The 25,553-nt window shown below is 41.6% G+C and overlaps 1 protein-coding gene across 1 annotated transcript in view; it reads right to left on the minus strand.

The window, feature by feature from the left end:
* Window positions 1–25,553, minus strand: part of SAXO1 (stabilizer of axonemal microtubules 1) — a gene marked incomplete at both ends in the record, with an annotated part of 56,980 nt that overhangs the window by 7,960 nt on the left and 23,467 nt on the right. Inside the window, one exon of the mRNA XM_084628143.1 lies at window positions 1,090–1,269. Coding sequence (XP_084484269.1) covers window positions 1,090–1,269 — 180 coding nt within the window. The remainder of the gene's footprint in view (window positions 1–1,089; window positions 1,270–25,553) is intronic.

Here is a 25,553-nt window from a genome sequence, read left to right on the forward strand (position 1 = left end):
TAGGGAAATTGAATTTCAGATGGAAATTTACACTTCCACTAGACTAACAAAGAGATGCCATGATTGAAAGCCTTGAGTGGCTCCTGCACATGGAACTTGAGTCCGGCATTTGTATGAGCTCTGGACAAGTGTTCCACGTCCAGCCGCTCCTGCTTCAGCAATGAATGTAACCATGGCTGCACAAATTGCTATGGGGATCACCTGACCCATCACACAACAGTGCATCCCCCTCAAAGAGAGAAGGTGGGCTTGAAAAGTACCCTCCCCGGCAGCTCTTTGGGTCTCACATTAAATGGAGCACAGATGACGAAGGGATTATTGATGACAGAGCCTGAGGTCACAGAGTAAGTAAACAGCAATATATTCAAACATCAGCCAGAGGCCTTCAGCTGAGGAAAGAGAAATCAAATTGCTGGCTATGTATCGAAGACTCAGAGTCTTGCATTTCAGTAGCATAACACACCACATGCTCCACTAGCAGGGAGCAGGCTTGCTGATTAATTTAGGGGGAAGTCAGGAAGGGGCACAGTTAAACCCGAGGTCTTGTGTTTAAATTTCACAATCTGAACAGCAGCACAGCGGGGATTCAAAAATGGTTCAGCTTCGCACAGCATGGTACTCTGTGTGTATCTCATTTCCCCCATCATCATTAAAAACACATGGCCACTTATTGTACGTACAGCTTAGCGCCTAGAAGCCCCACTCTCGGACCAGGCCCTGTATAAAAAGACAATCCCTGATCCAATGAGCTTCGGCCTGCTAGCCTTACTCAGTTCTTTTTCATGCAGAATTCCTGTTGACTTCCCAGGGAGTCTGCCCAATGCTGCAAGTGAGTAAAAACTAGGGAGAAAGCCAAGAGCCCAACCATGCCCCTGTGGTGCACACATGCTCTCTCAGCAGATCACCAGCAGCAGCTCACCCCAAACTCTGGCTCCCTACATTATTCCCTAACCCCCAGCAAAGTTATCACAGCCCCAGTATGGAGCATTTAACTAACTGTTCTCCTCATGCTCTCCTTGAGGGAAGCAATGCTTATTCCCCACCCCCACATTCATTCTCTCACCCTCCCGCCCTTTCACTGTTTCTTACTTGAAAGTTGTCATTCCCTCCACAGCCACTGACTGCTTCTGGTACTCTGCCTTGGGCTTGAACGAGTCTCTGGGATGGGCGTAGGGATACAGGGGGTATTGATCCACGTACTCCGACAGGAAGCATGGCTTCTCGCTCTTCTCATAGATCCTGGTGGGAAGATGTGGGCAATGGTGGCGTCTGTGCAAGAGAGTAGCATGGATGTTATCGACTGAGCCCCAGGGCGGAGCAGAGATGTTGGTGCAGGGCTTCAGCAGCACTGGTTACAAATCACCCACCAATTACAACTAACTATAGGGCATTACGAATCATCAGGCAAAGTCCTGGCCTATGAAACTTGTGAGACGCTTCCCTTGGGTACAATAATGACAACCTATAAAAAACAACACCACCAACCATAAGTGAGAACAGTGCGTTAACTCAAGCTAGAAAAGGTTCACTGATTCTAGATTTAGCTAAACACACCCTACTGTGCCAGGGGGGAGCTCCATTTAAACCCTTTTGCTCAATTGTTCTGATTAAGGATTAGATTCTCCACAGCCAGAACCTTGTGCAGTTGTCCAAAGCTATGCAAAGTGTGTGTGAAGTACTACCAGGTCAGCACTCACCGCTGTGGGGCATTTCACACTCACATCACAGCAGCGCTAAAGGGCTATGCAAGTGCAAGACAAGGGCGAATCCAGCCTTAACAGCATACGCCTGCTCCCATTGACACAGTGACAACATTTCCATCAATAGGAGCAGACGCAAAGGGACTCAAGGCACTGAGTGCTCGCAATTCCCATTGAGACGTGGTGGCTATGTCTTCTGAAACCCTGAAAGCCCATCAGGTTGTGAAACACTCTATTACAATCTACTGCCAAATGGCAAATTTACAGTGCTTTACTTCCTTTTAAACATATTTACAAACCACTCTCGCATTCAGCACACTTAAAACCATCTCTTTGGCTCTCGCCACATCTTGCATTGTCAAAGCAGCATAATGCATGGCAACATCTGCATACCTCTGGATTTTCAAGTTGATGCAGGTCATAAGCCAGCATTGTAAACAATAAACCTTTCAGGATGGATCCCTGAGGTATGCTCTGCACAAGCTTAAAAAAATTCTTACATCTAGTGCTGAGCTAAACAAACATTCTCTTTCAGATTAAGCAAATCAAAACCAAAGTCAAAGTCACTCCATTTGTCAGTGATAGTAAGTCAGGGGCTTTATGGAAATCATCAAATAATATACTCATTTCAAAACCATTAGCCAAAGCTTGATTGATGCTATCTGTAATTTTAAAGAGGCTCCCTCTACTTAAAAACCACTCTTATGTCTGGAAAGTATTTACATACTATGGTTCCAAGTAGCCCCTGAAATCACTTGAAAAGAAACTGGTGGGGAGGGTTGATATTTTCTTTGTGCATTGACAGCACTTTACGTATAGTCAGTTTCACTGTATGGTTAGTTACTCAGTTTCACCTCTTGCTTATATGGCTCTTTCACATTGCAACAAAGGAGAGACTGCCCCCATAGAAAATGTAACGGTACCCCCCTCCCCCACTCCAAGGCCCAAAGGGACTTGGAGGTAGGTGTAGAAAGGAGCTCCTTTTAAATTGTATTTTGAAATTGACAAGATTTCAAGTTATTTGTAGTAATTATCTTTGCTGTTACAGGAGCATCCAGGAATCCCAGTCAAGGAGCCCCTTTGTGCCAGGTGCTGTACAAACAAGACACAAAGACGACAGGCACGGCCCCAAAGAGAGGGTTACAAATCTAGGTGGCAGTGACCCTTTAAAGAAAACTGGATTCATCTAAATCATGGGATCTAAAACCAGATTCAGAATAGTGTTATGAAAGACTTAATTGGTAAATTGTAATAATATTGCTCTAGACAATGGTAGAAGTAATGAAATGGTGTTGAGTACAACAATTAAGTTTAATGGCTCATTTGTGGCTTTAAGCCAGGGCTTGAGGCAGACACATATCTCTCTGGGAGTGCTGGAAAGTGCATGAAGGGACTAGCTATTGCTACACCTTGTTCCAAGTATCAGTGTTCACAAGCCAGTATGGGAAAGACTCGTATTGTCTCAGAGAGGCTCCTGACCAGGTTCTCAGTGACCAGTTCATGCCCTGACACTTGGGGCTTTATAGTCCTCTTTTTTTCTTTTCTTTTTTAAACTCAACCTCCTGTTGATGTCAATGTGCGTTTTGCTGAGTAAAGACTTCAGGAATGGGCCGACAGGGATTGCAGCTAGAAAAGACCTATGGTTTTTATGTCTAGTGCATCATTCCTGCCAGCGTGTGATTATTCCCTTCTGTGTGTTCTCCAATGCTCTATCCAGGCTCCTTTCAAGTTATTCAAGTAATGGGGCTTCAATACTTAATAAAGTAGCTGTTAAATCAAATGTTTGTCCATCTAGCGTCAGTAAATGTCTGATTACCCAAAGTTACAGTGGTAGCCGCTGAGCTATGTATGGGGTCACATAGATTCTGAATTATTTTCCAAACTGCAGGTCACAAGGGAAGGACAGACTGCGCTCAGATAAAATTCAGCCTTTGCTTGACAAGCCAATTTTCTACTCTGGCTATGAATCTTTCCATGAAACCGTAAATCAGAAAGAGCCCCGGTAGATTCATCTTTGCCTTGGAGAGGCTTTAAGGCTTGGATGAATGGTGGAATGAAGGAGATCATCCCAGTTTGTTACCATGTTTGAGGAATTAAGTTTAAACTGGCAATTTCAAAAAAGCCTAAGAGAAGTAGGAACCCATTTCCTAATGAAAGGCTCGTGAAAATGGCACCAATCCCCATTCAAGGTCAACTCTTAGGTGTCTTTGAAAAATCCCAGATTTTATACAGATGGAAAGAGAACAAAAAGGAAACCGAATAAGGGGCAAATCTTCCCCCACTCCTAACCCAACTTGGCCTTGGTGCAGAGGGTTTTGTGTGGATGGAAAAAACACTTAGTCCTCCCAAACAAGAGGCCACTCAGAAGCACCAGACACACAGTGACCTCTAATGCAGTCTCATAGCATCCCCAGCAATTCCTCCTTAGCCCTCCAGGGGAGTAAATGGCCCCTGGATCCTTCCAGCCTCAAATGTGCTGGCCTCCTGCCTGACCCTAAGCTCCTTTCCTTCCTCTGTGGATTGGACATGCTGAGTTCAGCTTTGCAGTGAGCAAGGAGTGCATGAGGCCCCAATACCCAGCCAGTTACAGCAGAACCACACTGAATCCACTGCAGCAACTGCTATTTACTACTCAGACTATGGAGAAAACATCTATGCTGCAAAAAATGGGAGGCATTCGGAGCAGGATGGACGCCTCATGCCCAGTTTGTCATTGCCCTGCATCATGGGCAGTCTTTTACACCAGAGCAAAGAAAGTGCAAAGAGTTCACTTTACACTGGAGTAGGTGGCTGCACGCAATGCAGGGCAACAATGAACTGGGTCCGAACTGGGTCCTAAAGTATGGGGTATGCCACCAAGCAGGGGTAGTGCCAAGCTAATAGGTGCTTTACAAGGAGCATAGATACTTAACACAGAGCTTTACCAGCACTAGCTAAAAATCCACTTGCCCTGGGTATACTGTTGATAGTAGATACGAAAGATAGGTCCCCTCTGTTCTTCTATATAACAATCTTAATCAAAGGTCCTAAAAGGCTGACGCCCTTAATTCAAGGAGTGATTTCATTCATTTACTTATTTGGATTTGTAAAAACACAGGAGACACCTTTCTGATCCATCTCAGCTCCTCGGATATTTATAAATCTAAGGATAAACAGAGACCCAGAACATACAATAATGCGAAGTAACCAAGCAGAAGTAAGCCGCACTCCCCACTTTTCCTAAACATTGCCCCCAACAGTCGTGCCTCTCTGGTTGCCCTCCTACAAAGCTGTGCTCTGCATTATGCTTTTTAATTTCACCTAATAGGTACCAGATACTCCTGTCCTCTGCACAGCCTGGAAGGGGGCAGCAATTATGTGTGCACGGCCCTCACTCTGCCTGGAGATGGGAGCAGCCCCTCCATGTGAACATCGGTCATTTGAGGGCTCTGCTACAAATTGCATATAGATGAGTTTGCCATGCCAACGAAGTGCAGAGCCGTGAAGCTGCAGGTTCTCCTGGCAAGATTACAGGAGACCTAAAATTCACAGCAAAAATCTGCAATGATTAATGCTGCTCAGAGCTCCGGCCCCAGAATCCCTGACCAGATAGAGCTGAAATTGTACCATGTGACTTCTAGACTCCTTCCTCTACCCTGACCTCATACCTTGCTCACTAGCTGTTCTATCATTGGTTCTCTCCTTCATTCATTTGCTGAACAGAGGGGGTCACAGGAATCAGCTCCCCTGAAGACAGTGGTAAGGTATTGCTTGAGTGATGGGGGACCTCAGGAGGGAGAAGATCCTTGTAATGGGAAAGGGCCTGGAAATAACCTCAATCTCCTGCAAACAGCCTCATCCCATGCCCATGGAACTGTGGCAGACCAGGGCAGACATTCATTGTGTTGAGCAGAGCCCATCTTGGTCTGGAGATGGGCCTGGGTTTAAACCCAAACTCTTCGCCTGCCTCAATATATACACTCAGCCTCTTTCAATTATTTTTTCATTCCCCAAACTATACAAGTGTATGTTTTATATTTATTATCAGATTATGAAAACAACACTTGGAGGTGTCTGAAAGTTAGCTGTTGAGGCAAGTGCTTACCCAAAATAACTCATCCGTGGCAGGGTAGAGAAAAAAAAATCTCTAAGTGTTTTGCCTTCTATTTCTTTGCCCAAAATTGTGATGTATGCACACACTTTACTGTAACACTTACAGTATCCCGTACACAGAATGAGCAGGGGAAAGGATAAACTGGTGTTAATTCACAACTGACATCTGATAAAATAAGCCACTTTTGCATCGAGAGAGCCTTTCTTAAAAAAATGTTTTAAATGGACACTAATGTAAATCACAGAGCAAGATACTTAAAAACAAGGCGTAGACCAATACTGAAGCAAACCTTGAGCTCTACTTTACTGTTCCTTCTGGCCCTATAAATATTTATAAAACAATTACACGGTCATTAGGCACTGAAGACACTGTTATCTGAACATGGTAAGTCGGTATGTCAGTCAGAGTTTAATAGTTAATACAGCTGGGCAGATGATAGGAGATTACCTCATGGATTCTGTTGGCTTTGGTACGACATATGTCCAATGGCACCCTAATTTCTAACCCCATGATTATCCCTAACCTGTGACATTTGTTATGCTCCCAGGGGTGCTTCATAGTCTTGATTCTCCTCTGACGTACACCAGCACAAATTATACATGACTCCACTGGAGTCAATTGAGTTACACTGGTATAAGTAATAGGAGAATCAGTCCCTGTGTTTTTAATTTCTATTAATAATTAGGAAACAATAGTAGTACCACCAGAGAGCTTCCAGTGTAAATCTGACTTTGCAGCCCAAAATCCTTCAAGTAATATTGACTCCAAAATTTAGTAGTTTAGGTCTGGGCCTAGAACAAAGAATTTTTCTACAAAATATGGAGTGGATTGGACACTTGGGCCTAGCTCCTCCAAGGTATTTTTGTGCCTTACTCCCATGGTTATCAATGGGAGTTAGGCACCTAAATACCTATGAGGATGTGGGGCCTTGGCTCCTGAAAGGTGGAACTCTAGACAGAGCGATATTCAGTAGTGTTCAAAAAGGCTTTTCATAATTTTTTTTCTGTAAGAAGAGTGATAATGTAGCTATGGGGTACATGTGTGGGCAAGCTTAGGTCAGGACATCAGAGGAGTGCTAGAGACCTAAGCTTTCATTTAAGAAAATGTAAATCACTCGCACGTTTCCTTGCAGTGGTAGACCTCAAAGTGCATCCCAATTGCTGAGGAGATTTGTCATGTAAAAAACAAAAAAACAATTTTTCTATGGACAGTGTCATGAGGCTACGGAATGGGGCGGGAGTAAACAAAATAATTATATTTCCACACAAAACCGTGGTGTGGTTAAGGTTGCAGGCACATATCAGAAATTTGAGCACATTACCTTTCAAGAACATTAAAACTAAAAATGAAAAAGCAGTGTCAGAAACCCAAGAAATGCAGAATTAAGGTTGCAAGTCTCAGACAATGCACATAAATTCCTTAAATGCCTCCAGGGCCATGCTCTGAGAAAATAAGAAATACACACTACTCTATCCATCCACAGCTAACATTTTCATTTCATCAGTTACCCCAAAAGACTAGAATGCTTTAATCTTAATCATACTTCATGGGCATCTTTACATTAATGCACACTACACATACATTAGACCATAGCATAGTGAAGGCAATCACTACTCATTCCTAAAAGGGCCCAGTCTTGTTCCTGAGGTCACTTGGCTCCTTTTAAATGATGCTCATTGTATTGCAGGATCAAGTCTTATGATAGGGCAGCCAACTTTCCAAGTGCCGTTAGACACAGAGCAAGCAAATTTTATATCCTCCGGCCATGAAATTAGAGCACATATATGAAAAACCAAATGTAAATCCAAAGAAAGAAAGAGTCCTCACTACTAGAGGTAGATGTGCAGTATTGTTTTGTGATCATCAATCAAAGCTAAGCCATATATTGAAGAGCAGTAGATATAAGATAGTCATAATAATGGCGTCTCATACAACTACTTAACTCTGAGCCAAATATAGGAGTTCTGTAATTTTTAGAAGGAAGAAAACAAAAATGCAGGTCCCACAGTCAATATTATATGGACACTATTAGGAAAACAAGTAAATGTGTTGCCAACATGAAAGTGGTTAGCACATATCAGCGTTTTCTTTGTGGGTAAACAAGATACAGAATACAAGTTTTATACTGATGAACCACTAAGCCATCTTAAAATACTGTGGGGGTGATCTTCAGCTTTCATAGACATCAATAGAGCAATGAAAGTTTACACCGACTGGGGCTTTGCCCCACATTTTGACTGAGCCAGTTAGGATGCACTAAACACATGGGCTGCTTTTTTCATCCTCCTAGAAATGGTTTTGAAAGGGCTTGTAAATAATGCTTGTTCTGAAGTTGCTCTGAAACAAGGCTAGAACAACAGTGGCTGATCACTTAGTGTTTTGTAGCTTGCCCGCTACTATCCATATCTACCAACAGCTGAGATTATGATTCAGTCACTTCGGAGTTCAACAGCTTTCCCAGGACCTTACTCTTCTGCCAACTCCCATGGATTTCAGCAACTGTAGTCTCCCACTGTAGGGTACAACTAAGGCCCATTAATTTCAGGGGCTCCATAAAAAAGGGCAGAATCTTGAATTCTTCTCTCCCAGCACCATAACCTGGTCTTGACTTTAGGATTGATGAGTTAAGGTGTTTTTTTTTCTTACAGATCTTTGAAGACATAGGGTCAGATTCAGTCCTAGTGTAAGAGGGTGCTACAGCAAAATTTCACCCACTTATATGAAGGCCAAATTTGGCCTATGATGCATGATATAAGTGGTTAGTGATAGTACTATGGTAGTTTCTTCAAGACACTTATCTTGCTAAGCAGAATATGTCCCTGTAAAAATACTGTTTTCCCTTATTCAGAAGTCCAGTTCTGATACCTGTGTTGCTCCTCTACTGAGGGGGTAGCAGGTCTTGCAGGTCAGCTTCCTAATGGAGGAGAAATCAGTCACATAGAGTCTGGATAGACTCTGAGTGTAATTTGCTTTATTTACATATACAAGCCAGTCCTAGAAGGAAGGTGGTCAAACAACATGCAGGGCAATCTCTTCTCCCAGGAATCTTAACCCAACACCAAACACCAAGTGCTTCAAGAATTAACTCTTATCAGAGGCCCAAGCAGAGAGCGTCCTCTCCTGCTCACACAGTTTCCTCTCTCCCGAAGCCACCTCTACACAAAACTTTGCATAACCAACCAATCCAGCATGTCTTTGCAAGAGTCAAAGCTTGCTCACCCCATACAAAAAACAACTTGGGAGGATGTGTGTAAAATAGCCAAAGATGCCACCTGTTGTAACAATACTATCTTATGTTTCTACAGCACCTTTCATTCCAAAGGATCCCAAAGCAGTGCACCAGGGGAAGGACCTCTGCTCATTGTGCAACATTGGACAAAAAACCAAACACAATATTAAGGTGCATAAGAAATAAAATAGAAAATGACACTGGGAATATTTTATCATCATTACATAAGTCAATGATATGCCCTCACCTGGAATGCTGTGGGGAGTTCTCGCCAGACTATCTCGAAAAGGATTTTATCAGAAATACAGAGGGTGCAGAGATGGACAACAAAATGGCTAGAGACTTGGAGACACTTGCATGCAAAGAGAGATTGAAAAGATCCGGACTCTTTAGTTTAGTAAATAAACAAATAAGAGGGGACATGATAGAGGCATTCAGAACTATGATTGGTACATAGGATGGAAGGTAAATAGACTGCTCCTATTTACCCTTTCTCGTGATTCAAGAACAAAGGGATGTTTAAAGAATTTGAAAGGTGACCAATTTAAAAATGAAATTAGAGAAATATCTTTCCACACATGTAATTAGCTTGTGGAACTCATTGCTACTAGGCCGGAGCATTTCTGGTTTCCTAAAAGGATTGGATGTTTGTATGGATAATGAGAAAGATCATCTACTGTTTGATAAAGTGGAATATATATAATGGTGATACACTCTCATGCTTCAGGGCATAAGAAAATTCTTTCCCTTTTGGCTGAGGGTTACTTCAAATTGCCCATTGATTCATCTGGTGCTGGCTGCTATCAGAAGCAGGATTCTAGACTAGATGGACCACTGATGTCATCTGGAATGCAATTCCTAGCTTCCTACAAACTCTCAAATCAAAAGGGCTAGCGCCTCCCAGTGTCAGTTCACCCAATGAAGAATCTGCAGGCCATACCTTTCTCTCTCCATCATAACATGCCTTCTGTAGTGCAAGGTATTACAGAAAAGCTTATTTAGACATGGAACAGCATATGTTTCAGCTACTAAGTCATCGCCTGGGTTTTGTGCCATGATGATTTGCCAGCTAAAACCTGTCATCTGATGGTTAAATAAGACCTCAGTCTTGCTGACCTCCAGTTCCCCATCTGTACAAGGTGGCTAATAACATAGTTACAGAAGGTTGAGAATAAATTCAGTAATGTTTGTGAGCGTCTCATACTAGCGCAATGATTCCACAGAAAAATCTATTAATAATAAACAAAGTGAAGGAGAATATTGTATCCAGCTGAAACTGTAGCAAGAATGTAAGGTAAGCAAAACGATAAGTACCCACATTAGAATTTGGCCAGGACAACTGGGTAACTATTATTAATTAAAGCATTTCCGTGTAATTGTCTATAGCTGGACACACAGCAGAGGATAACTTATCAATGGGTGCCATGACTAGTACTGAAGAGCAAAGTCTCATGAATTAACCAGAAGTGGTTCTCACAGCATTGGTTTTATATTGCATCCAACAGCACAATCTCCCCTACTGTTCACCTGCTGGGTCACCAGCACTATTTCCTGCAGCCTCTGGGTTTGCCTTGGAGGTTTCTCATTTGAGTGCTGGCCAGGCCTACAAATCTCTGCTTCAGAGCCGATGCTACCGTCCCTAGGACAACACCGGAGGAAGCGTGAGAGAGGTGGTAACAAAGGACTGGGGAGCACATTCTAGCACTACTGCAGGAATCTAGTGTTGGGGCAGACTGCAAAGCAATTCACTGAAGTTCAGTCTATATTTATAGACGTCTCCTTTCTCCCAAGCCATAGAGGAACAATCAGAGGTTTGGTCATATGATTAGATTATAGATAGATGTTTAGGCAGGAAAAAAAAACACATACTATGCATAATGTGTCAAAATGTATCACATACCACATACATACACTGGGTGTGATAACACTACCAGGAAAATGGAAACACATTGTACGTGAAGGCATATGGAATGTAGAATATGTTGCTTTTAGATGGTGCATGGTTTTAAATAAGACTTAAATGCACAATAAAAGGCAACTGTTCCCTCAGCAGAGCAGGAGTTTGATGTTTCTGTGATTATAACTGTAAAAAAAAAGACTTTAATCTGAAACCTTTTCCAGGCTAATTGTAATTCCCACAATGCTCAGAAACAGTTTTCTTAATGGCATGGGTGTAATGTTACACTTTGGATGATAAACCTCACTTCTCTGTCCCCCCTCCCCCCCATGTTAAATAATATGGGTCATATCACACACAAAGCTAACAGTAAAGAGAGGTTCTATTTCACATGAAGCTGGCATTTGCATGCACACGGACACAGAGCCTGCACTCTGTGGGCAAAATAAAGCTGTGGGTTTTCTTTAAGTGTGGTTCAACTGTGAAAGACAAAAGCTTAGCCTCTGTTCTTGACCAACTCTGAAGGCCGTGACAGATTCTGCCACCACTTATCAACAATTTGGAACATTTTATTCATTTGGAATGAGCTCAACATCCTAAAAAGAGGACAACAGTGTGTTGTTAACCAACATTGTGAATTTTGTGATAATGTGCCACGGTCATCGTCTTTGCGGAACGTTCACCGGGTCAGCAAAAGATCCACAATGAGGTCACTATAGTTCACAAGGCAGCCCCAATGCCTAGCAGCTATTTTCTTCATGCACACTTTTCCCCCTCTCTCTAGCAGTCAAGAAAAAAAAGATTATACCCAAAAAACAAAAAAAAAACCCAACAACCCACAACCCTCACCTTCCTAGATTTGCTCCCAAAGATGCCAAATATCCCTTTTTGGTATGGACAGACAGTCTCTACTGTGAACAAATGTTTTTCCCTTTTTTTTTTTTTTTCATGCTGTCTCACACCAAAATAACCCATCTGCTCCAATACATTTCAAGGGGTGCTATATGTCTGCCTTCATTTTGCTGTCCAAATGTTCCCATTAACAGTCTTCAAATGTATATAAACGGTGAGTATTTATTAATTATTGTTATAACAGCTATGTCCCCCCCTTAGGAGTTATAATAAAATAATAATATTAGCAGAGATTAACTACATATACCATTTAAAACAGAAAGCCCAGTGAGCATAGCAATGATGGTTAAAACTGATGGCTTCGCAAAAAGTAACAGCCCTTACAGGTGATTTCAAATGACCTAATAATCTTAAAAAAGATTGAACAGACTTTTGGGATCATCTCCATTTACCAGAGCCTGATCCTACTCCCTTTGAAGTCAAGGCAAAATGCCCATTCCCTCTTGTGGGTAGGATCAGTCCCCAGTCCAGTAGGGCCCCCTTGTAATAATGAACAACCACTTTTTGAGGGGAGGGATAATGAGAGAATTTTTTCATCAATTTTATATATTCTAGTCAATTGAATATGGGGAGGTTTGGTTTTGCTTAGGAGTGATTTTTGCCCTGCTCTGGCACAGGATGTTCTAACATAGATCAGCAGATTTGTCATCAAAGCATTCCAGACATGAAGGGAAGTTTTAAATGGCTAAGAGCTGGGGTTTTTCACCATTTCCCTTAGGCTATTCCACAATCTAACATCTCAATGATAGGGAATTTTTGTGATATTCTGCCTGAAATATATCTTTTCTTCATTTCATCCCATTACTCCTAGCTATACCCTCTTGGACCATCCTAAATAATTCCTCTTTCTCCTTGAGGTTTACATCTTTTAAAGATAGTGACAGAGCATACGTGCGCGCACGTGCACCTGCCAGCTGCCCAAAGATTGGAGGGGTCCAGACCTTGGGTTTTGGTTCAGCCTCTCATGAAGAGCTGAGCCACTTTCAAAATTCACAGCTGGGTTCAGCATTTGAATACTCCCAAAGTTCAGACATGTTGAGCTCCGAGTCTGGGGACAAACCGAGGGATTGATCCAGCACCACTGAAATCAATGGAAATTAGCATGTTTGTTTTTAGCTGTCATTTATCCATAGTCAAGGGTGGGGAAATTATCGCATTACACTGCTTAGATTTAAAGGGGAGTGACTGATCTGGATTTTCAGAGTTGACTAAACTTAGCAAATATAGCAACCAGTGATGAAATTATGCCAGCACAGTGCTTCACTAGTTCAAGGAGCCCAGTGGGAGTGCAGAATAAATGTATTAAGGCTGTTTTAGCTTTGGCAGCTGGATTCAAATGATTAGCAAGAGGAAGGCCCACAATATGTTCTAATCATTTAAGTAAATTACTTACAAGAAAGCTATCTTTTAAAATAGGTAAACGATATTATCTTGACAGCAGGCAGCTAGACATCAGTATCCGAAGTATGCTAAAATTTGGTGGATAACTGCTACGGAGTTTATTTTCATAAACTAAAAATACTGATTTACCTGTGATTTCCTATTGAGGATTAAGATTTTATCCTCCCAGAGAGAGCAATCACAGGTTGCCATGACATGGTGTAATGCCCTCGTTATGTCATGGCTGAATGGTTTCTAGATTTTAAACACATTAATACATGCATTGCGTATTATGTTTTGCACAAACTCACTATGATAGGTTTTGTGGCTTACCACTGTGAAAACTGGTGAGGTTCTACTCTGTTCCCATGTGTACACACCTCTCTCAGGACAAGGAAAATATACATCCAGGATCACTCTCTCTCTTGCATGAGCCCTCATATTTTTGATTTATTTTGTATAGGTCTACCATAAATTAAGCTTTTTAACAGCCACACATACACCCTTCATGTATATTTGAAAGAGGGAGAACTCATAAATATAAAAGAATATCTTTAAATTATTTAATTTTAATTCAATCTAATTCATAGATTTACTTGTAAATTCTCAGATAATTCATTCTATGCGCAAAGAGTAAGTGCAGTAATTTTGTGGAGAATATGCTGTATTCCTCACACAACACACGGGTTGAATCCCTGCTTTACGTGCAAAACTCACTCAACCCTCACTAAGGAACCACAATTGGACCTTCCATAATGACAGATTTGGGAACTTGACTTATTCATAATAATAAATGGACTGATAGATGGAAAGAGGCCATATAATGAATTGAATATTGTTATGGCAAGCATCACCAGGAGGTGCATTTACATATAGTTTTCCAAGTTCTTTTTCCTAGTATTTGAGCAAATGTGCAGTCTTAGAGAGACATGCTGCACTGTTAGTTTGGGGGCTGTACAAGGCATTGTGTAGAGCCAGTGATCACTGGAGAGAGATCTGTGAGACCATCAGGAGAGTTTGTTCTCTGCCTTGATCTCTGCTTAGAGTCAATTTTTGAAGCAGAATTGCTCTCTAGGAACTGGGCACCGGTAGGGGGTTAAGATTCCTGAAAAAAAGGGATTGTTCTGCATGCTGTTTGATCATCTTTTTTCCAGGACAACTATATGTATAAATAAACCAAGGTATGCTAAGACTATACCCAGATTCCTTGTTGCTGATTTCTCCTCCTCTGGGAAGGCAACCTGCAAGGCCCCAGACATCTGCTATTGCACTGCAGAGAGGCAATGCTGATGTGAGAGTGGGACACTGATGTCGGGAGAAGGGGCAGCAATATGTCTAGGGCAAGGTTCTGCCCTTGGAACAGCATTGCATGTCCCATTGATATATATGGGAGCACTGTGCGGGCCACAGAGGGCGGTATTTGGCTCTCTGTCTGGTAAAAAGCTCTTGGCTGTTGACTTTATAATGAAATATAAATAAATGCAAAGGTCACAGATTGGGCTTTCCAACATTTCTGGATGTGCCTGCTGAAAGGCCAGTTGGTCCTGGGGAATGGATTAGATGGATAATGGTTCTTTCATGCTTAATTTCCTATATGTACTATGATCATTTGGCGTTTCACATGGCAGTAATATACAGCACCTATACTGAACAGTTACTAATGTAAAATGATTTAGCTTAAAGGTGACCGACAATTCCTGTAAGTACCATGGACCAGTTTATTACTGGTCTTTGTGTGGGATGGGGAGGGAGGAGAAGGATGCAAGTGTGTGTGTCTCACTCTCAAACACACAGCAAAATTTCAAATGTTAACTTGCATTTAATTGCAGTAAAATTACCTTATCATCGCAAATGGGAAATAAGTATAGCCCCCATCCTCCCAAATTATTTGTTATTTGTTCAAAAGTTCAGGCTATGGTCGAACTATACAAAAATCAATGGGAAAATATCAGTTTTCATGAAGGGGTGGGTGTGATTTTTGGATTTACTTTTTTTCAGTGCTGATGGCCGTACAAGCACACAGTTAGGTGGGTAGATTCTGTATTTAAAGATGCATGTGAATCACATCCCTGGGTCTGAACTTCCCAGACTTTAAGTATGGACCCAAGCTTCATGTATGGCCTCTATCTTTATATCAGGCTGAACCAAAACCCAACATCCTAACACCACCTAGATTTGGGGGGTGGATTTGGAGTTTGAGCAGAACTTTGTGATTCCAGTCCATCTCTACGTGTTAGATTTTATTAACAGTTCTTCTCATTTCAATTCATGTTTTGCTGTATGCACTTGTAAGAATAAGAGCAAAATCCTGTTTAATGACACATACGTGGAAGATGAAGGGGACGGGGAGAAGTAGAAGAAGTTGGGCTGAGAGAAGTGAAACATCTGTGAAACTTGAAAGCAGCTCAACGGAATAAATGCACCAGTTTCAGAATAATGGGACTTGATGCTGCTTTCACCCCCAAGTAAGTGGAGAGTAATTCCATTGAAAGAAATGGAATGACACAGGTGTAAAAGCATTGAGAGAGAAGAATCAGGCCCTTTGTTGTCACAATACACTTATGCATGCACAGATACACATGGAGTGAGTTTGTCATACAAACCCCATATCCACGCTTAGGAAACATCCTGGATTATTGAATGATCCTCCTTCCAGATGGCTTCATTTGGCACCCCACAGGCAGCAGAAAATACTGGCAAGTCCAAGCTAAAACGAGTACCCCAGTGATCCAAGTGATAATTTAAAAAGTGCAGCCTCCACGTATCTATTGAGTACCTCATTGGCATATGTGGTAACTCCTTTCTATGTTAGTAATTTAGCATCTGCAGCAACAATAAGTCATGACTACACTGGAAATAAACATAGCACATACCAAATGACGCTGTGCAGACTTAAGATGAACGGTGAAGAAAGAAGGTATTGAAATTCTGAATGTACTGTGTAAACTAATGAGACTAGCCTATCGTTGGGAGGGCATCAAAATAATAAGTTTTATTGTGTAAAATATAGGATACTTTTTAATCAAATATTTCCCAGGGGTGAGCTAAGCCTCCCAACACTGTAAAGTAGATAGTATTATGCCCACCTTACAGATGGGAAAACTGAGGCATGGAATGGCTAAATGTCTTACGCAAAGTCAAACAGAACTCAGAAAACCAGGTTACTAGTAAACATTTCCTCATGTATTCAGTCGTATGCTAAAGAGACAGAGTATTTGTCTCTGCTAAAAATATTGTGTGTTACCCCATTGTCTGTACTGCACTAGGATGAATCAAACAAGCAGACACCTGTTATGTCTTGTCTTGTAGCCTGTAAGCTCTTTGGAGCAATGACTATCATTTACTATATAGGCCTGATCAAAAGCCCATTGAGGTTAATGGGAGTCTTTCCATTGATCTCAGAGACCTTTGATCAGGCCCTTTGTCTGTAGAATGCCTAGCACAATGGGGCCCACACTTTGTGAAAGCTGTAGGACCTACCATAATAAATTAATATAATACTAATTCCAGTCCCAGTGCGAGATATGAGAATTATCACTGTTACAAAGGACATGATGGAGAAGTGTTTTGACTATGTATATTTGTATATACACTAATGAATGAACAAGCATTGTTCAGCCTCATTTAATGTATCATGATAAGACTAAGGTATGTGAACACTTTTCTTTGGAAGCCCTCCTGGCCTAAGAAAGCTTGACTGGAGGTTAAAAGCTATGGACCAACTTCTGGCCCACAATGGGGACAGGGTAAAGAGCCATAAACAATGATGGAATCCTACACTACTAAAGCAGCATTAATGTACATGCAAAGTCCCGCTTATAGCAAGGGAAGATGGAAGAGGGGTTCAATCTTGAAGACCACCCCATATGCAGCCTAAGGAGCACACCTCTCCCTTCTGTGCAAAGCACAACTAAGTCCAATGGAAATAAAAGCAGGCATTTTCATTAAAATCTCTGCCTTCCCGTGGTGGGTACTGCCCTCATTGCCTGTTGCCCCTGGCCCAGCTCATCTAAAGCCATGACTAGTGATTTGAGGTGCCTCACCTGAGACACCATAAAGGACCCTGATTCTCTGAGGGCAGGTGTCAACCAGCCCCAAACAAAATAAGTTGTTTTTTGGGACTCTGAATCTGAACTTTTTGTGATTTAATAGTGCAAATAGTCACATATTCGGTTCCAATGCGAAGAGTACAAGAACAATTCAATGAATACATTGGCAGCCTTCTAAAATCCAGATAGCAAATGGAAAAAAATCTTACAGAAAGGCCAAACTCTTCAAAAAAAGATGGATGATGAGACAAGATGGGTACTGGACCAGAGCCAGGCTCTATGTGGAGAGTAGCTAACTAAGGCTATGTCTACACTTACTGTGGTGTGTATACGCCATACACCGCACGCTCAGTTAGCGCAGGAATATACAGTAGCGTAGATGGTGAGGCGCTGGTTAGGCGAGTAGAGAACAGACACACCAGAATCTATGGGTATGTACCTATATGGCTCCATGCACCCAATCAGTTCATCCCCATCTACACTGCTATTTTTAGCAGCATAGTGCCCAACTGCTGGAGACTTTCCCCACTGCCTTCCCCTTGCCAGTGCCCTTACCGGCCACATGCAGCTACACCCCGCAGTCTGCTTTTCACTGCAGCGCGTATCTACACATACCCTACATGCTGCTGCCAGTATAGACAAGGCCTGAACTGTACAGCTCACCAGCAGGTGCAACTATTAGGACCCCAAATACCCATCAAATGGAAGGAATATAAACTAAATCTAACAAAGAGGCTTCCCTGAGGAAGGATGTGGGAGATCACCGAGTTCCTGAGGCAAGAGGGCAGTTTTCCTGGCAACCAGAAGGGCTCAGCTAGTAGGAGGCACGGCTTCTGGAATGAGCCGACCTAAATGGCACTTTCATTGAATTTGATGGAGAAACTGATCTGCAGGTGCTCAGCAGGATTAGACGTGGGAAATGGAACCTGCTTGGATAATCAGCTGACTGTTGCCTTCTGGATCTGAGATGCCAATTTAAAAAGAAAGTCATCAATTTTAAAATTTAAAAAGAAAAATCTTACTTGGGAATGTCCTACCTCTTTTTGCTGTAAACCAGTGTTTTTCAACCAGAGTTACATGGGCCCCTGGAGTATGCAGAGCTCTTTCAGGGAGTACATCAACTCATCTAGATATTTGCCTAGTTTTACAGCAGGCTACATAAAGCACTAGCAAAGTCAGTGCAAACTAAAATTTCATACAATGCCTAGTTTATACTGCTCTATATGCTATACACTGAAATGTAGGTACAATATTTATATTCCAATTGATTTCTTTTATAATTAGATGGTAAAAATGAGAAAGTCAGCAATTTCTCAGTAATAGTGTGCTTTGACACTTTTGTGCCAAAGCAAGTAGATTTTAATTGAGGTGAAACTTGGGGAGTACTCAAGACAAATCAGACTCATGAAAGGGGTACAGTAGACTGGAAAGGTTGAGAGCCACTGCTGTAAACTGTTAAGTAAATTTAATTCTCAGGTGTAATGTCACCTCGACTCAGATGAGACTGAATACAATGTCAATGCAGTGAAACAGGAAAGGGGCTTTAATATGAGAGTTGTCATTCATTTAGGGCTAAAGTGACTTTGCCACTAGCCCTGGGGAAGGGGAGTGTATATAGCTGCACTATCCTAGAGGGAAACCTATATAGAACTTTTCATCAGTAGATCTTTAGCACTTTACAAAGGGTAGCATTATCCCCATTTTACAGATGGGGAAACTGAGGCATAGAGTTGAGGTCATTTACCTAAGGTCACCCAGCAGACCAGCGGCACAGCCAGGAATAGAGCCCAGGTCTCCTGAGTCCTAGTCCGGTCCTTTATCCACTGATCAACACTGCTTCCCAAAGCTCTTCCCACTACCTGCACAGGAGTAGCAGCAGCAGCAGATTATCTGTAAACTATAGTGATCTGGGAGGACTGCACAAACAGAGGGGGAAACTTTAGGAGCCACCTTATAAGACAAAGGGTACTCATGGTGTCCCACCAGGATGTAAATAATGTGCATTCTTCCTCAAAGAGCTCTGGTTCTATTAATCTCCTGAGGTTGGGCCATCTAAACATATTACCTCCTCAAGCCACAGGAGATAATGATCTGACCATGAAAAGGGCGTGACTCTGATTGTTTGAGGAATGCATGTGTTTCTTACACAGTAGTCACTAAAGCAGAGATTTGGACATGTCTGTACAAGAGATGGGTTCAAGCCACAAAGGTCAGACCTGAGTCTGGACTGAGATTTACGCAAAGTGTTCAAGGTTCAGATCTCAAGTTTTGGTTCAGTACCATTCAGGATGGGCTTTGTGGGACACCTCCTGAAGGCCAATTAAAGTGGTGAAATCAAGCATGGTGTCTACACTGGCACTTTGTCAAAAAAATGTAGAGGAAAGAGCCATAACTTTCTCACCGGGGTGGATGTAATTAGTCACCAAAGCCGGCATTTTTCCCAACACAAGTCACCGCGCAGTGTGTATGCACCCACTGTTTGGTCAAAAAAAGGCAGCTTTTGGCAAGAAAACTTGACAAGGCCTCAATTCTCAGTGTAGAGCAGCCCTTAGAAAAAAAGATTTTCCTGAGGAACACACAGCAATTTGCCTACCAATATAAATGTCAGACATCGTGATTTGATCCCTGGATATCACAGAAAAGCAACAACCAACATGGCAAAGGAAAACCCTGGTCTCCCTCTGCACCATGGAAGAAAATGAATTAGTAGCATGGTGGATGGCTCTCCAAGCTCATGCAGTACTGTACTCCTTTATGTCTCTTCTCACAGCCTCACTGCTATTGTTATGAGAGCTTCTCTGTAATTTTTTAACAGCCTTCCTTCATCCCTCGAGCTCAAGGACTCCCCATATCTTTCCAAACCTCACATGAAAACATACAAGCCAGAGCCTCAGCTGCTGAACTCTACTGAAGACAATGGAACTACTCTGATTTACACCAGCTGAGCACCAGGCCCCAGAGCTTGCTTGCTTTTTTCTCTCGCTCCCTTAGTTCTTGTTCTTTTAACCAAGCAGATGCTTTATCCACATATACCTGATACCCCCGTTTTTGTAATTTATCCATATACTCATCACTGTCTCATCATATTTAGTTCTGTAAAGGCTATGGGGGATATTGTTTCTATAAAAATGCCCCATAAAATAAAGTTGTTTCTACAAAGGAGGCGTGGTCCCAGTGGTTTTAGGAAAAACAGCTATTTTGCTAAATGGGCTTTAAAAAACTGCTGTGGATGGTCCGATAATGGGGCTACGCTTCTGGGGTCCTGATTCTCTTCTCACACTGATGTAAGTCAGAAGTAACTCATCTGAAGTCAATGGAGTGACACTGGTGTAAAACGGGTGACTGACAGGGGACTCAGACCCTGTATTCTTCCATTAGACCTGAGCTGTTTGATGCCACATGAAACTGAAAGCCTTCCCAAAACAATTTCCAAAGCTGTTTTAACCAACTGTTCCCAGCATTTTGGAAGCATAAGGTTTGCATTGATAAAACTGTGCCGGACAGTCTCCAACTTCTATTTGCTGTGCACTGAGTTCTTTCTAATATCTTCTGCAGAATGTGCACGGGAATAAGCAGCAGGAATAGGGATTTAGAAATGACTCATCGCTACACCAACACGGCACCTTTCAGCACAAAAGAAAAGCCCTATTTCTGCCATCCTGACTTCGTCAACTGCAAGCTGACTCAATATGGGAAAATCTGGCTAGGCGCAGGGAGATACACCACTGATGATATAAACAGCATGGAAAGAGAACCCCAGTGGTGGTGAGCGGCTTTAAGACTTTTTCTAGGTGAGAGTGCGACAGGCAGTTTTTTGGCGAACAATTAAAGATCCAGTCACACACACACAGGATGGAAGTTTTGTAGTCATAAAAAGGAGTTTGAATTTAAATCATATGGAGGAAAAAATATAAACAAATGGGCCAAACATCAGGAAAAATCAACATTTCTGGCTGACCTATTCCCTGACCAGAAGAAGTTCAGCCATGGGAAATCAGTCAGAAATCCTGAAATTCTTTAGCTCTCTTCCTCTCTGAAACAATCACTTCTTTTCCTTTGCTGCTTGGTTTCAACATTTCCATGCTTCTCAAAGGGAAGAATATTCAGTCCTCCTGGGGGAGATTTATTTTCTAGCTCTGCATCACCTTGTGTGAAAATGGCCTTTATATTTTTCATCTCCGGTTTATTATACTGGCCGACTTTCACCAGTCAAATTAAAGCTGGGTTCTGAATTATCATGGTCAACATTTTCACATCCGACTGAATGGGGAAACAACAATAAGCCCAGGTGGCTTCTCACTACATGTTTTGTTAACTTCTTCTAGGTAAAAGAGCCACGTTTTTGATAAGGGTATTGTGCAAAATCTTACGAGCAGGTAGAGAAGCACACTTTATATCCAATTTAATTTATTTACAAGGTGCCCAACAGTGCGCCATCTAAGCAGCACGTCTAACAGAATGCTGTGACTATCATGCCATTTTACTTCCTAACAATGACTTTAAAATTTTGTCCAAAAATTCTTGAAAGTGGAAGAAAAGCAAAAGAGATCGATGAACTGATCATTTAAACTGTAGAGTGTACAATGGAGATTTATATTGCACAGCCCTTAGAGGTGCAAACCAAGACTGAAGCCCCATTGTGCTAGGAGCTGTACATTCACACAGTCCATGCCACAAAGAGTTTATACTTTAAATAAACTGGACAGGCAAAGGAAATATTATTCCCATTTTACAGATGGGAAACTGAGGCACAGCATGAGTAAGATTTACCCAAGGTCACAAAGGAAGCCTATGACAGAGTCCCAGCCCAATGCCCTAACCGAAGGCCACATTATTTTATCCACATGAGGGTAGCTACAGATAACCACATCAAGAGGGCAAAAGGATACCCTGCTCAAGAAGATCCTTGAAAAAGTCACATGCTGCGCTATCTGCAGTAGATGCCAGAAGGCCTTTGACAATACTGAATGGTGCTACCTCTGGTAAAGGTCCCGGGATGCATGAAATTTGGGAAGGATACCTTTGATCATGACCACATACAGTGTGCCGTCCCTCTGAATTGCTGTTATGGAAGCAGAACTAAAAGCTAAATTGCCAGCTGCTTAGAGGCTGCCTCCTTATCTCCCCTCTTCCCCCCAGTTACATAGTTTTCCTGCCAGAACCCCGCTCAAATGAACTGCAATAACCCAAGAGTGTATAACAGTCCAGGTGAGGAACAAACACCATGGATGACACAACAGCGTCTGTCTAGAGCAGCTAAAGCTACTGCATGTACTGTGTACAAAGACAGATTAGAGTGTGTAGTACATGCCTCCAAACGTTATGCTATGGGATTTGCCCCAGATTACACAATCAAGCAGCAGATGTATGGATCCTGCCTCACCTGCCATTCCCCACAAAAGGCTTAATTAATCTGAGTATATATTAAAGAGGAAATTTCAAAGGCAGAAAGTTGTCCAGCCTCCACTGAAAGTCAACAGGATTTGAGTGCCTAGATTCCATTTCTGCCTTCACCCTGAACTCCTCATCCAGCAGAAGATCTTTACACAGGTCATTGTCTCCCATTGCCAAAGCAAGGCAGAAAAAAATCTGTTGGAATAGGCACACCTAATAACTAGCTAGCGAGGCAGAGTGAATGTAGCCTGCGTAGTTATCCCCTCCAAGATTTGTATGCATCTCCTCAAATTGTCTCTAAAATGTTAAGCACATGGTTTCATGAGTACAAACATGACAAAAGAGACAACTAAAACTAGGTCTCTTGAAGCTGTATGACTGGACCTGGCTTTTGCAGAATGCTCAGTTATTGGCATTCCTCCGCTAGGTGGACAGGGAAAAAGGATCCGTCTCCACATCCAGTTTGACATGAGAGACAGATGGACTATCAGCAGCATGCTGAGTGCAGAGTGCAGGACAGTAGCTAGGGTTATTAACTGTATTTCAACCACAAGTTATTGGGTTTGATACTGAAAGTACTGAGTGAAATTCTAATCATCATATAGGAGGTCAAACTAGATCATCTATTAGACTAGATGAACATAATGGTCTTATCTGGGCTTAAGAACTACGGCTGAGACTTTCAAAGCCACCTAAGGGATTTGGAGGCCCCGTTCCCACTGAAGTCTATTATCACTATATGATTTCAAATAATTTTTTTTAATTGCAAGGTATCAGATCATGACCCCAGGAGCCACACAGGAGTATGTCACATCTTTTCAAAAGAGAAACTAGACTTTAGAGAGGATTTCCCTTTTGCCTTCCTTCAGTATCTGCAATTGTATCAGCCGTGCCTACCAAGACACAGGCCTCAGTACATCAGAATATGTAAACAAGAGAGAACTGTTTGAATATAAATATAAAACAGGATTGATATTGTGCATACACTAAAGCTTCCAGTGTCTTTGTCCAGTTAAGGAATACAATGCCTGACATACTGAACTGGCAGCAAGAGAAGAAACCTGTGATTAAATCTGGGAACATAATGATCCCATCTGGCCTTGAGAACAAGGCTGAGTGTAAGGGGGAAAAGATAAAAATGCAACTCACTATGTGCTTAGAATTATATAGACTCCATTATATGATCAAGACGTCCACCACTCTGCTATTCTAGTCTATATAAGTCTTATACTGCCCTCATCACCATAGTAACTGAGTGGCTTCCAGAAGTGCATTAAGTGACATGCCCAACATCTGCTATGTGTGGTACATGAACAGGAGAAAAGGCATGGATCTCCCCCCTCTGGTTGAGATACTCATACATACTTAAGATATGAGCACTCAGCACAAATTCAAGATGCAATTAATCAAGGAATCGAAGGACATGAAAAGAAATTTTTTAATTGCCTAAAAAAGAAGAGGAGTACTTGTGGCACCTTAGAGACTAAGGAATTTATTTGAGCATAAGCTTTCGTGAGCTACAGCTCACTTCATCGGATGCATACTGTGGAAAGTGTAGAAGATCTTTTTATATACACACAAAGCATGAAAAAAGACTAACACGGCTGTTACTCTGAAACCTTTAATTGCCTACACATTAATGCCAGGAGCCTGAGTAACAAACAAAGAAAAATTGGAATTGCTGATTTATTAGCATAAATTCGATCTTGTTGGTATTACTGAAACCTGATGAGATGATTTGCACAACTAGAATGTTAAAAATCAATGGTTATAACCTATTTAGGAAGGATCAAGTGGGCAAAAAGAGGGGACACTCTGTGTCAAAAATGGTATTACCTGTTTCCGAGTCACTGATAACTCAGAAGAAAATGATTTTGAATACTTATGGATAAATGTCTTAACAGATAAAGCTCAAAGAGGAATACTAATTGGTATCTGCTACAGACCACCAAATCACACTAGGGAACCAGATGATCACTTCCTTATGTGCCTATCTAGAAGTAAGAAAAAAAAACAGTGACATCATGGGGGACTTGAATTTGAGTGACACATGCTGGAGTCATCACGCAACCAGTACTAAAACATCCTTGGAATTTCTAAACATTATAGATGACAATTTCCTAACTCAAAAAGTGTTGCAGCCAACATGAGAGAATTCTATATTCGACCTTGTCCTAACAGATAAAGAGGAACTGATCACAGAACTAAAAGTTGATGGTAGTTTAGGTACAAATGATGGTGACTTGATCACATTAATAATGTGCAAACAGAATTAAACGGAGTAGTAACATATACACTTGATGCTCATAATTTCACAAAGCTGAAAACAATTATGAGCCAAATCAACTAGGAGGAAGAACTTAATCAGAAAAATGTGAATGATAATTAGGAATCATTTAAGAACAACTTACTAGAGGCCCAATATGCCACAATTAAAGCAGAAGGCTGTGTTGGTTTAAAAACCAACCTGCTTTAGAGGAAAAGTAAAGGCGGTTGTAAAAAATGAAAAAAAAAAAGGTAACAAATATAGTAATTAATATATTGACAGTAATGGATATAAATCAGAAGTTTAAAATGTAGAAAATTGATAAAGGAAGCATAGGGACACAAGGAGAAACCTATATCTAGCAGAGGTAAGGACAATAAGGAGGAGTTTTTAAAATATACTGGAGAAAAAAAAAGAACCCTGATAGTGGTATAGGTCCATTACTAGGTGGAAATGGTAGCATTATCAATAATAATGGAGAAAAGGCAGAGGTGTTCAATAAATATTTCTGTTCTGTATTTGGGGGAAAAGTAGACGATGCAGTCTCATGATGATAACACTCTTTCCATTTGACTAGTACCTCAGGAGAATTTTAAACAAAGCAACTAAAGTTGGACATTTTAAAATCAGCAG

This window comes from Lepidochelys olivacea (genome assembly GCF_965140295.1).
Source record: "Lepidochelys olivacea isolate rLepOli2 genome assembly, chromosome: 5".
Classification (NCBI taxonomy): domain Eukaryota; kingdom Metazoa; phylum Chordata; order Testudines; family Cheloniidae; genus Lepidochelys; species Lepidochelys olivacea.